This window comes from Limulus polyphemus, unplaced genomic scaffold (genome assembly GCF_000517525.1).
Source record: "Limulus polyphemus unplaced genomic scaffold, Limulus_polyphemus-2.1.2 Scaffold949, whole genome shotgun sequence".
NCBI classification, from domain to species: Eukaryota; Metazoa; Arthropoda; class Merostomata; order Xiphosura; family Limulidae; genus Limulus; species Limulus polyphemus.
This window is the reverse complement of record NW_013666559.1, coordinates 33,312-48,042: the sequence shown is the minus strand read 5'-3', so window position 1 is coordinate 48,042 and position 14,731 is coordinate 33,312. Positions and strand designations below refer to the sequence as shown.

Here is a 14,731-nt window from a genome sequence, read left to right as displayed (position 1 = left end):
CCCGGTTTCTAGCGCTGTAAGTCCGCAGATATACCGCTGTGCCACTGGGGGCAAAAGTGAAAGTTAATAAATCACTCGAGCACCTCTCTGCATCTAACTGGTGAACTACGAAAAACAACATAATTTGAGAACAATATACTTTTTTAACTAAAGGCATGGAAAAATGTAATATATCCCTATAGTACAGAATTCAGTTGATTGTTTGTTTGTTTGTAATTAAGCACAAAGCAATACAATGGGCTATATGGGCTCTGCCCACCACGGGTATCGAAACCCGGATTCTAGCGTTGTAAGTCCGTAGACATACCGCTGTGCCACTGGGGGGGTGGGGCGAATTCAGTTGAAAGAAGACGTTAACTTAGAAGTAAATATATCGCACCCCTTACTTTCAAAAATTCCATTCAGAAATACTTTTCTGAGAGTTGTTAAAGTGATATAAAGAAACCGTTACACGTGATCAACAATTACTTTTTCAGATGCCGGCTTTAAGCATAAAAAAATCCAGAACAAATGAAAAAAAACATTGTATTGATGCAAGGTGAGAAAAAGGATTCAGCCATGGGAAGCATTTTAAGGCCAATATTGTGCTGATAGAACACAAAGTGATGCCTGAGGTCACCTTATTTTCAAATAACTCTTGTTCAACAATACTCTTTTGCGTAATTAGTAGATCTCGAGTTACTACCAGATTGTAATTTTGACTTTTCGACAACCTTAAGTTTGTATACTATCTAGGGTTTGATATACATAATTCGTAAGTTTTGTATTCCTTTGAGCACCTAGCTGTCAAAAATCCACATTTTCCTTCTTGATACTGATAACATTATCTCTATGGAAAACCAATAATGTTGATTTCTACTTTATTATTTTCTCAGTAAGTTATTTGCGATCTTGAACATCTTGTTGTAAGCTATATTTTTCAATTTTTAATCTAGTTGCTTCCTAAAGGAAGCTGCTAACATAATGATGACGCTAGATTTAGAGAGTTTATTAAAGTAGTCCTACAATACCTAGAATGTTCGTGAATGCTAATAGTCGAGATTTTATTAAATAACTAGAAACAAGGACACGTTATCAATACGAGAATCAATGAAGCATTGAATTCAATGACTGAGAGTTCAGTGAAGTATTTAATGAGATATTAGTGAAGTAATCAGATCATTGTTAGTTATTTAGTATATTCAGTTACTCATTCAATTAGCCATAAAATTGTACAAGCAAGGATATTTGTATGTTAGCCATAATACCAACAGCGAATTTAGACTTACGATCAAAGTGACACATAATCTGTAGAAATGTTTTAAAGAAATAAACTAGTTGTCATAAGGTGAACTGGACTTTGCACTACTTTTACAAAGTAATCTAAACGAGCTAGCTAATTAATAGAAGTTATAGAACACGTTACAACAATCAATGTCAGAAGTGGGAATATTTTAGTGAAAATATAATAGAAATTTCACTAAACTTGAACTTCAACTGTTTGAGATGATGAAAAGAAAACACAGTGCAATAACAGAATACCCGCTAGAGATGATAAGAGAATAGAAAGAAGACCAAATAGAAAGAGAAGGAGCATCAAAAGAAGACCAAGAAGTAAAAGGAATAGAAAAAATTTAGCTATGATGTAAAGGTATCATGGGAAGTGTACCAAGCCCAGTTCGAAATCATTTCCAGAATGAACAGGTGGAATGGTGAACAATAAGCTATTCGTCTTGATGTCCATTTAAAGGAACCAACTTTAATGACCTTCCAGCTGTAAGATTATCAAACATTGGTAACTGCCTTAATCAACATATTTAGACACATCATAAGGGACTATCGAGAACAAAGTTCTGGAACAGAGTATAGAGGTAAGAAGTGATCTTAGCAAAACTTGCAAATGATTTGAAAATGCTTGGCCAGTTATCTTACCCGAATGCTTCATGTGAAATGACGGATTTATTGGCACATGACTAATTGATAAATGCCATAACAGACGAAGATAGCAGAATTAGGCTGAAGCAAAGTAAGTGTACAACTTTAAAGGAAGCTCTGCAATTAGCAATTTAACTATAATACATTAATATTGCAGATAAACAACCAAAAACACCATCTCAAAGTTAGGGTATTATCAGATTGAGTAGTGTTGAAACGTTAACTCTTCCTGACAACAGTCTAAAAACTTAAAAAATATTAGTTAGACAACTAGTTACACAAATGAAGGGAATAAACCACAAGAAAATAGTGTAACTTGAAAATACATATTGCCAGGAGCTGTAAATAAAAATAAGTAGGGAATAACAGCTCCACTCAAAGCACGTCAGTAAAAGGTAAGTGATATAAATGTGTAATGGCAGTGTTTCACACATTTCTAACAGTCACCTTTTACTGACATCCTTTGTGAATCTAAGTAGCTAACAGCTGTTAATATACCAAAGAGTGATTCCCTGAGGAAGTCTTCGAGTGTCACCAGATCAAAGTAAAAACAAAAGGCTAACTAGACACCAGAAAACAGGAATTATCTATATTTATGAGGTAAAGTTTTGCTGAGAATGCTGCATTTGCTACAAATGATAAAGCTTATTATTTAAAGAAAATAGGACACAAGCCCAATGGTTTATTGATGGGAAGCTCTGCAGTATGTTGATCAACACTGGTTCTATAACTACAATAGTTTAACTTGTTTTGGTAATGAAGGGTGGGAAATTGCTCTCAGCTGTGATGAAAGATGATGGAGTGATGTGAACAGCAAATTGACATAAAGTACCAACAAAAGGGAATTTGGGGGTTAGCCTTACTGTACAAAGCTTTTCAACATCTCATGACACGTGGGTAATTAACATTGAGGAAGAGTGCATATAAGGAACTGAGTTCATATGGAGAAATAGATGCAAAGTTAGGTTAGCTTCACAATTGATGATCAGAAAATCTCTATGTACTACACGATGATTACTGCACCAGAGGTTGAATTTCCATTGAGAAAAGGGAGGATAGTCATTGTACCATCAAGAATGGAAGTATACATACCAAAGACTTATTAGAAATAAATTGTTATCTAGTGACTGGTGCATAATAGAACCAAGCATGTCTTAGTAGATTAATGTTTGGAAGAGCTCTCATGGATCTGAAGAATATATATATGTCATCATTAGGGCTACAAATGCATTGAACCATTAAATTCAAGTCAAGTCTGGATGGAATATTGCAAGATGTGAAGCTGTATGTGTAGGACTTCAACATCAAACAACATCAGTGATTACCTTTGTGGTAAGATATAGAAATTATGATGTCAAATCCTCATATAAAGACAATTTAACACCTCATTTACTCGAGCTGTAGAGATATTACAGTTCATTAATGCCATAGATTAATATGTGTTAAATATGAAACCACCCTCTCCAGTAGACCTCGTGACTTGGGCCAAACAAATGAAATATCTGACAAGATTGATACTGGAGATGTAACTGCAATATATCAGTTAGCCAGAAAACTCCCACTTGCAAAATACTCTGAAGCTTTCAAGGAGATAGAAGCCATGAACAAACAAGTAGTAATAGGGCTGAGTACTAGTTCTCGAGCATCACACGTACTTATGAACAAGTATGGATAACAATGTTCTGTGTGTATACCAGAAGGTGAATAAAGTCACCAAGAAGGATTCATACCCACTACTAAGGATTAACTTTACTTGGGATGCTCTTTCTGGATTAAGATGGTTTTCTACATTAAATCTTAATAGTGGATATTGGCAATTGCAAGTTGTCAAAGCAAGTAGAGAGAAGACAGCTTTTACTGTATGGAATAGACTGTGGCAATTTGAGGCATTGAACAGCAGTACATGAAGGTACAGGCATCACATCATCATAACCACTGAAATTTGGGAGAGAACTTAGTGTCATTGGATTTTCTGTACTTGCATCTAGAGAAAGTCACTCAGCAGAATCTTACACAGAATATACAGAGATTAAGGAATATTATAGATGTCATATATGACTTTACTCCTGAAAGACTTAAATCAGTTGGAGATGAAATGAAAATTTGCTATAATGATAATGCTGATAACACTGAATTTCTTTGAGGTGACATGGTATGGCTGTACATTCTCTGCCACAGAAAAGACTAAACCCCAAAGTTAGTCAGTTGTTTGGAATGATGCACTTAAGAGAGTTAATAATACTTTACAGAATCCACAAAGATAGGTGGTCCATGACAAAAGTCATCCACTGTGATAATCTTTGGAAGTAAAGTCATGGCCAAAATGTTTACATATTTTCTAACAAATAAAATCATTATTATTAAGATGGATACAAGTATAGTTAGTGCTGTCAAACCGAGAAATGCATATTATATTAAATATCTACATATGTAACTTGTGTCATGAGACAGTTTCTATGGACATCATGAACAATTCATTAGAACAGCAAACAATTTTATCAAACACTTGTAGAAAGATGTGTAATTCAGCATTTCCTCTATCACAGCAAAACCTTACCAAAACATATATAATGACAAAATATAACATCACATTATTATAAATATTATATGTAACCTTATGTCACTTCATATTAAACATACTTGGTTAGTCCTCCTCATACTCTAATAACCTCCACAAGGTGATGTTGCATGCTGAAGATGAGGTTATTGATGTAATCCACCGTGATTTCATCCCAATTTGTCAATAGAAGGTGCTGCATCTCAGCTACAGTAGATAGTTTAGGGTCGTATTTAGCAATTTTTCGGCTCAGTTCTGCCCAACAGTTGTCTATGGGATTGCAATCTGGAAACTTTGCTGGCCATGACAATCTTGTAATATTCTCCTGGTCAAGATAATCCTGTACAATACACAGTGGCATTGTCATCCTGGAACAGAAAGGTGTTGCCAAACCTTGCCCTAGCATATGGCAGAAATATCGTATCCATGTGATGATGTATGAGGTGTTTCCCGGAGTATATGAAGAGCAGTTTTCCAACATGATGAATAGATGCCCAAACGTGTACTGCACAACCTTGTGTTCTCTGTGGGAAAGGCAGTCTTCCCTCATCTGTTCCCTGGACAAACGACGAATACAAATTCTACCATCAGCTTCAACAAGCTGGAAACAAGACTCATCTGAAAAAATGACATGTCGTGAGTCTCCTAACTGTAACTTCGCATGCTGTCTTGCCCAAGTAACATAGTGGTGGCAGTGAATTCTGGTTAATATTGGTTTGCAGATAGCCCTTCTTGCAAAATAACCTTGTTTGGTCAGTCTTCTAATCACTGTTCTTATGGATACCCTGGAATGAATGTGTTCATGCATTCTTATCATAAGGTGTTGCAAGACTTCTTTCGACCTTCACATGTTAACCTGATCAAAACATGGTCATCTTGTGCAGCAATTTTTGGCCACCTACCAGTAGACTTTTCTGGAACAACGTTTCCTGTAGTCTGATGACGTTTCAGGATTCTGAATAAAGTACACTGAGGGTATCCTACTGTTCTGGCAATGTCAATTTGCTTCATACCATTTCTGGACAGTCAAACAATTTGATGCCCTATAACTTTTGGCACGTGACAAGTCATGACTCTACACCAAGTACAGAGAAGTTGCCTGAACAAAGCATTGATCTATTTCCAAAAAAATTATACCAAAAGCACACCCTTTTATACAAAACAGGTGTGTGTGTGTGCGTGTTTTAACGAAAAATGCTCAAAACAATTTATACAAACCAGAATAACAACTCGTACACGTTTGTCCGATCATACGTTACCTTCTCTGTTACTTCTCGACCATATACTCAATATTACTCCACGCATGTAGATAACAACACCAATATAGAACAGTATGCAAATATTTTGTCCAAGACAGTATATTGGTGAAAGAATGACTAAGCAGGTAACAAATATGCAAGATAAGTCCAGGATTCTTGTCGAGGATAATACCAGAGGGTCATCAAAGGTAGACCCACCAATGGATTCACCTACCTAGGAAGAACTCCCCAATCAACAGGACAACCAATGATGATAAGGGCCAAGAGGTCATCTCACAGGCTTTGGGAGAGAAAACCACCAAAAGTACTTTATGAATGGACAGTTTAGTGTATTATTTGTGTGGTGTTAGGACTTTTCAAGGAATTCATAATACAAGTAGGAGCAGTGTTGTAAGCTATATTTTCAATGCTTTTAGTTATTTGTTGAAGGGGGTTATTAACATGATGATACTAGGTTTAGAAAGTTCATAAAAGTAGTTCTATACATTATAAATATGAGAATCAATGAAGCATTGAGTTCAGTTTAGTTCATTCAGAGATTGAAAATTCAGTGAAGTAGTTAATGAGAAATTAGTTAAGTATTCAGATCAGTGTTATTGTTTATATTCAGTTACTCAATCGATTAGCCATGAAATTGTACAAATAAGTTTATTTGTGCATTAGCGAGGAATTCCATTGAAACTTTTTTTTTAATTTTGAATAATGCTAATCCTAACTTAGCAGTGACAGACTACAGGGAAGACAGCTAGCCAATACCAACTTTTGAGATAATATTTTACCAGCAAATAGTAGGATTGACTGTCACATTATAACACTCCCATGACTTAAAGGACAGGGATTCAAACTTGTGGCCTGCAGATTGTGAGTCAAACATCCTAACCACCAGGCCATGCCAGGCTCTGTTATTTATTAAATTAGGCCTAAAACGTGTGTCAATGTTAATGTAGCCTGTAGAAACATTATAAAAAGACTAATTTCTTGTTATGTCGACTGGACTTTGCAAAATTTTCATCGCGTAATCTAAAAGAATCAGCTTAACAATAGAAGCGGTGAAAAGCAATGTCCTTACAAAATCATTAACTCTTTAAAATATCCTAATAACTAAAGAGGTAACTGAGAGAGCATAGCATTATATACATACTTCTATCATACTATCATTCATCACTGTTGGTCATTCTGTTCAACATGAGAAAGGCCATAACCTCAAGACATCACCTGATTGGCCAGTAGAAAAGGTTGCTGTCTACCTTTTTACAATTTGCATGGGAAATCAACAGTAATACCTTAACTGAATAATACAGAATAATATATAGCTAGATCAAAAGTAATTTCAATGCCTTCTTTGACCAACACAATATTTTAGAACTGTATAAACTAAATTGAATGAATAGCTTATGGTAAGATTGACAGCTTATAGCACTAAAATTTAGAGTGCAATACCAGCAGTTGGCATTGTGCTGAAAACAAACAAGCTAAAACATTTTTCTTTAATTGTAATAAGTGTTTGCAATTACATTTGTTTTATATTATTTGATCAAATTGTAAGTTTTGCTTTTTTAACGACAATGGAATTACCTTCACTTATTTGCTATATCATAATTTTACCATTACCTCAAAGTTCATTGCTTCTTATCTGGGCCCCAACGTAGCTTACTGATAGCATATTCAGAGGACTGGGAATCTGAGGGTATCAAGTTTGAGATGTTGAACTACCAAATACCTTTTCATTTTAAGCTTAAGATTCATTATAAGTGAGATAGTTAATCCCGCTACTTAGTTATGAGTACACTTCAGATGGATGGTGCTACCCATTGGTTTCATTCTCTTTGATCCTAGGTCTTCTTGATGGAAATCTGGTGCATTATTCACACTGCCGATCAGATGGTCCAAGGTTTCCTTAAAGCTTCTGTAGTGAAAGGTGTTGCTGTCTACCATCCCTGTGATCAACAGTTCAAAATTAAGAATGGTTATATGCGACTTAGGGACTCTTGCCTGCTATTTAACCCATGTGTGCATAAGATGCCATTCAGACTGAAAATGCCAATATTGAATGTTACTATCTTAAGCATTTGATCACGTAGTGTTAGGAGCACCAATTGTGCAAGTTCTTCATATCTATTTTTCATACTGTTGTGACTATTTGTATCGTTGTTTAGGTGGAATTTTAACATGACTAGAACCCTTTTAAAAGTTTAAGAAACAATTTAAACTATATATATATATATATATATAAAGTGATTAAGACTGAATTATGAATATGTAGGTCGGTTAACGAGTAATCAGTGCATTATTTAGTCAGTTTTCTTTACTGTTCAACAGTTATTTCAGTCGGTGCAATGCTTAGAAAATTGTTTCAAATAAGAAATAAACATAAAAGATTATTTCTAAAGTTAACCAAACCTTAAATTCGTGGTATTCTTGATTTAGACAAATAATGTCACACAGATAAACAATCACCACATAGCAAGAGACTTGGAGATTTGGCTGTATGGAATGCTAAAGTGATTATGAACAAGTAAAGACTTTAAGAAACAAACAAGTTTGAGAAACACAGCAAAGTACTATTTATCTTACGTTCCATGGGCAATTTTAGGACCGGATATAAGGGGGTGCGACAGTCCCATAGAAATGATACTGTGACGGATACCACAAAACACTGTATAAATTTTTTCGAAAAAACAACAAAAAAGTAAAAAAAGAAATACATTAGCTCATACAGACGAATTTTACTAAATTATTTGCTAGGAAGAGCTGGATAAGGAAGTACATTATCAGAAAAATGTACTGATAAAGAGGAATGATTATCCTATTAATGTGGTTAAAAAATACTTAAGAACTAACAAGTTGATAGAAAAAAAAAGGAAAAATCATTTAGATAATTTGGTTTATTTTGTAATTTCTTATGTTCCTGGCCTATCAAATACAATAAAAAGGCTTTGGAAATAAATAAATAGGATATTGAAGCTTCCAGTTGTAGGAAAATTTGAATTTTTACTAGGAAAAAGGATGAACATAATCTTTAAAAATAAAATTAAATGGACTGTGATAATCTGTATATAGAGAAGGCTGGTAGAAATTTAAGTACTAGAATAGCAAAACATGGAAATGCTCAGTCACATGACTACCAACATTTTAAAGATATAGAATATTGTAATGAAAATAAAATTATCAATATTTGTTGAGAACCGAATATTAATAAATGTAAAATAAAAGAAGCCATTATAAATAAAACAAAATAATTAGGTTTATACTTATGCTAGCTCAAGGTTATATGGTAGACGTCACCAATTGGGTGCACTTAAGTGTTGTATACAACTGTGCTAAATACCTGATGATGCCACATTAACAGTGGTGAAACATTTTGAAATGATATATTTTTTCTCCCCCATTTTAGCTATTTTTAAATTTTAAATAATGTTTGGGTAATTTACAAGAGCTATTTAGAATAAATTTCATGCATAAACATGGATGAGAAGTTTGCTTCAAATAATTTCACAGTCTATGACCAAGAATTTTTTGTTCACAACTCAAGATTTACAGCACTGGAGGTTGAACTTACAGTGATAAGGACAGAAGTACAAAATAATAAAAACAATCTGAAAAGCAACTGAGCAGAATCTTAAAAGGCAGTCAGTTCAAACCAAAAATCAAACATCATCATTTTTGGAAGTACATCAGTGGGAAAATGGCTAATAGTTAGCTTCAATGAAAACTTTGACAAAAGTCAGTTAACCTGTTGAAGAACCTAGAGCTCCAGTCAAGATTTTTTACATTGCATCACCAGGGCTAGAACCATTAGTGGATTCTATTGACCATTTACCTGATATACAAGACTGTTCAGTTTAAGTTATTTTTTAGTTTATTTATTATTTTAATACTTAATGATTATTTAGTTTTCATAACAAGTGTTAAAAGTAAATTATTTTAAAAGTGATAGTTATGACAAGTTCTGTCATGCAACTCTGTACAAGTTGTACATTGTGTGTGCAGTTTGATTGTTGTACTAGGCTTTTGTAATACTGTTTACATCATCTTACTCAAAGCTTCTAAATCTTTCTCGTAATGTTTAATATTGTTGTTACTAGAGGGCTAGATATTTCTGTCACGTGTTACAAATACATGCAGATACAGAAAGTTAAGTAAGTTCAAGTAAAAGTGAAATTAGACTGAGTGATCATGAGTTTAGTCATAAAGTGTGTAAGGTGGCAACTTTTTAAAGTGAAGTTATCACTGATTGTGTTGTAACAACACAGTAGAGAAGAATAATTTATCTTGTCAAAGAGTGTTTTAAGGTAATTGAATCCACCTACGTGGACTTTGATGAAAAAGAGACTATTATTTAAAGCTTTGGATATAACTGTAATAAGCAATAGTGTAACAAAGTTTTATACACATGTTTTGAATAAATTATTTTAAAACAAGTGGATTGTGTGCTGTCTGTTTAAATTTATCACCAACAAATCACAGATATCTACTGTAAAGAATCTGGCCCTATAAAAACCCGATATGTAACTCTCTAAAAGGTCATAACATGCACACTTTGACCTGCCTGTAATGAGAATGGTAAACGAGTGGGTTAATAATTGCAATACTTAGATTTATCAATATTCATTTTCAAGAGTTACTTTTATTAATGTTGATTACAATATTTGAGGTTATATGTGTTGTTTTCTTCATGTAAGATAATTGTTCAAGGGACTTCATAATTCCATGAGAGGACAATGTTGTGGGCTTTGTTTTAATCTACATATCTGTAGAAATTTGTAATGTTTAGCTGGAAGGAAACAATATGAGCCACATACTTTTGTTTGTTGTTCAAACAAAGCTACACAATGAGCTACCTGTGCTCTGCCCACCATGGGTATTGAAATTTGACTTATCACTGAGCCACCAGAGTGTGTGTGTGGGGTGGGTGGGTGGGGGATGGGGTGTTTAGGTTGGGGGGGGGGGAGAAGGCACTGTGAACACTGACCAAGTAGGTCTGTAGTCCTTATGCTGGTGGTTTTTCTAAGTATGGTCCAATAAAAAAGTCAGCTGTGAAACCATAATGTCATTCAGAAAGTTGACTGAAGAGTCTTATGAACAGTTTAAAGTAGCAACATCAAACACTGAGTATCATAATGTACACTACTATACCCAAATGTTCACAGTTTAGGATTTTGTGCTGCTCAGTAAAACTTACGTATTCATTAAGTATAAGCCTAGCTAATTATGTATTTACCGAGATGAAAAACAAAATAAAAGTGAAGAACTGGAAGTTCTTAAATGGTTGTTAAGTATATTGTACAAGTTACTAACATCTGAATTTTTTAGCATCTTAAGGTAAAATGTTATGAAAAATCATGTTATGCCAACAAATGATCTTTAATACTTAGTTCTTGATTTATATTTTTAATCAATGCTCACACACTTAATAAAGCAAAACGTTTAATAGCTAGAGCTATAAAAAGTGTTTACAATTACTTAATCAAAGTAAGAAGTTTATTTCCCAACAGCATACTTGTTAAACTCACTTTTTCTTGGTCCTTTATTAATTCTCCTAACTATATTTTGTAATCTTGTAGATCACTGTGCACATTTGCAGACATTATCAGAAGATTACATAACATCAACGATAGACTAGTTCTAAATATCACGCAAGTTATGCATAATTTCATAAGACGAAAAATTTTAATATTTCAGTTCTTTACATTTTTTAACGGTGACAATAAAAATACCTTCTTTATTAGTTGCATTAATTTAGTTGAAGATTTTCCTAACCTGCACTACCACTATCCCCTCACACAATCTTCACTTTTAAAGGTTCTCTTGTTTACTTATAATTCAAAGTTTAATGAATCTTAGATCTCAAGGTTTACTGCATATAAATACATTGTAATATTTATATTTAAAGTTAGGCTGCAGGCATGCTAGCTTAAGATTTTCAGTGCAATGGCACCATGTAGTGTCCATACAGTTTTTACAGTAATTATTTCCTCCTTTGTTATACATAAATTTCATTTTATATATATACCTGTAGGTCTATCTCTCATTATGTTATAGAAATTATATCCTTAAACGATTTATGGTGTTACCAGATTGAAAGATTTTTTTTGAGCAGCTTTTAATATTTCCTATGTCTTCGTATCAGTAGGCTTTTTAAATAACTTTGATCTGTAACACTACTTGAGGACTAATTAAGCTTTTTTTCTAGTGATAATGTAAATTTTTAATTTTCCAGTAAAAGTAAAACATGCTAAAATGTTGAAATCATACAAGTATACCCAGTTTCATATATATAGGCTGAGGCATTTTGGAACTATGCAGCATATAATTTTTCCCCATTTTAACAATATTTCTTCCAACAGAAAATATGCAATGAAATGTACACTGAAATACTTAGTTTAGATAAACAGACCATATACATTTTATAAAGCATTTATTTAGTACCAATATTTGGTCAATTTATAAAATTTGTATTGCATGAAATCATTTTCACTAAACTACTAACAAAAATGTAAGAAAAAAGCAATACATTTTAATACTCTTCATTTTCTAGCTTCTCACAATGACCTATACATTATCAGAAGCAAGATGTCAATAACTTTCTTACAACATCTGAACCACTAGTCCTCATCTATTATGGTTCTCAAAATGAGAATTCCCAGAACAGAATCATTATGTGATCAAAAGAAGCAAGATTAGCTCTGTCACAAAGGCTGATAATGATAGCTACTAGATGACACCTGCTGCCCAATTCAGGTTCACCTGTAACCAAATTCATTTCTATGGCCTTTAAGCAGAATGAAAAGTTATTGACTGACACACGATCTATCAAATATTGTAATCAGTACGGAGATACATATTACAAAGTAGTTTCCTAAACAGTCTGAAACACAAAGGGACAACCATACATGCAAAAACATCTTGGCATGGAATGAAAAAAACTTTGCTCCCACAACAGTCTTTAATGTACACAATTGGGTAAAAATGCTACCATAGCTCTCCATCTTTTTCTTTAGAAGGAACTTCGATGACTCTTGGCTTATCAATAATACGTGCTGTTCGATTTCCCTTTTCTACTATTCCAATGATCCATGCTTGATATCCTTCAGTTTTTTCAATGTCTTTGCAATAAGCAGCAGCTTGTTCTCTGGGTAAGCAGATCAAAAGACCACCTGAAATAATGTTAAAGACAATAATAAATATATGACAGATTATTCATGAAACAATAAAAACAGTATTACAAAAAAAGGAGTCTTATTCTATATATATACACACACACAAAACTCTAACAATCAAAGTGCTGAAGTGAAAGTAGACTTATGCAAAAACAAAAATTAAAAAAATGTTTCCCAATTTCTACAAGGTTTGTTTGTAGTTATGCACAAAGCTACACAACGGGCTATATGTGCTCTGCCCAACACGGGTATCGAAACCCGGTTTCTATCGTTGTAGGGCTGTAGACATACCGTTGTGCCACTAGGAGCATTTCTACAAGAAGTAAATTTCATAAATAAGACATAGTAAAATAAGTACTATCTATTTGTATTACTATTAACAATATATATTTTATTTCAAAAACTAGGCTTGCATATATCATTAGGTCTGTCATTGCAATATATCTAGTAAAAGTGTTTGAAACCTGGCTTGCACACCAACAATTATAGAAATATTGCACAATGGCATAGTGTATTTTATATGCAACACAGTGTTTTTTTTATTTCAATGTAAATTATAAATTTACCAAAGTAATCACATTTATGTTTGAAGTGCCTGACATTTATGAGTTATTAATTTTATCAATGCAAAATCATAAATGGAAAGTATAAGGCCACTGGGCTAGAAAAGGTTTAAAAAAAAGTATAATATTTTCAATACAATTTATCAAGATCGATAAAAATGTTAAATGGTAAAAGAGTGTATTATTAACCTTTAGACTAATTCAATATACTTTGAAATTTGACTGTTTAAATGTTCTTGTTTGTGAAAAGATTCAGACAGAAAAAAATATGCTCCAAAGTCATTGTTAATAGACTGCGTTTCAGGCTGCTAACACCATCCAAAACTTCATAGACATACACAGTCCCATCAACAATGCCTTTCAGGTATGTTTAAATGTTATTTGAAAATTATTGTTAAGCAGTCTGCCAAAGAATATAAGATGTGAATGAACCTAGAGATAAAGATATTATACTGCCAAATCAGTAACTGTAAGTTATGTTTTTCTTTTAAAAAAAACAACGTAAACTAAACTTAAGATAAAGTGTAGTAAGGAATACTAACGATTTCCTTATCTGAAAATGTATTTTCCATAGATGCAGCTTCACACAAAAAGCTATCTCTTCCATGCATCTGTCTTAGAGACTTGCATGCCACTAGCTTTAGGCAACTCCCACCTATCTCACAAGTTGTCTTGTGAATAGTGCTACTGCATAATGACGTTATTATGCAACAAAAGCCCTCTACCAATAGGAGAGCAACACAATCTCCTTGCATGCTAACTCTATGCTTTTGGACTCGCGAATATTCATTTTAATGAGGCAAGTCTGTCTAAAGTGAATCGGAAATGGGGAGGAGTGTGTGTGAAGATGTTTCTATCGGAAAAACATTTTCAAGTAGGAAAAATGTTAACTTCTGAGGCAATAAACAAATGCACACAGAAAGCTAGAATTCCATGTTGATATGGTGGAAGTTAACTCAACTGGACAGTCTTCCACTGCAGGAGGAAGGCATGATTTGTTAGTAAGTGCTCACCTCAACTCTACTGAATAGACATGACCACAGGACAAGGGCATAGGATAGTGTTGCATGCTCACCTTGACACTACTGGACAATCACAGCCTGCAGGAGGAGGACACATATCTTAGAATGTCTTTGTCTCAACTCTACTGGACAGTCACAAGCTGCAGTAGGAGGGTACAGTCTTATAATGTGCATGCCTCACCTTTACTGAACTGATGCAGACCACAGGAGGAGGGCCCAGTATCGTATGAAGTGCTTGTGGCATGTTGTTGGTACA

General features: G+C 33.8%; 1 protein-coding gene across 1 annotated transcript in view; it reads right to left on the bottom strand.

Moving 5' to 3' along the window:
- Positions 1-11,383: 11,383 nt before the first annotated feature.
- The window catches only part of LOC106461389 (selenide, water dikinase-like), a 28,249-nt gene continuing 24,901 nt past the window's right edge, over positions 11,384-14,731 (bottom strand). The window contains exon 7 of the mRNA XM_013921205.2: positions 11,384-12,887. Within this exon, the coding sequence (XP_013776659.1) occupies positions 12,703-12,887 (185 nt within the window). The 3' untranslated portion in view covers positions 11,384-12,702. The remainder of the gene's footprint in view (positions 12,888-14,731) is intronic.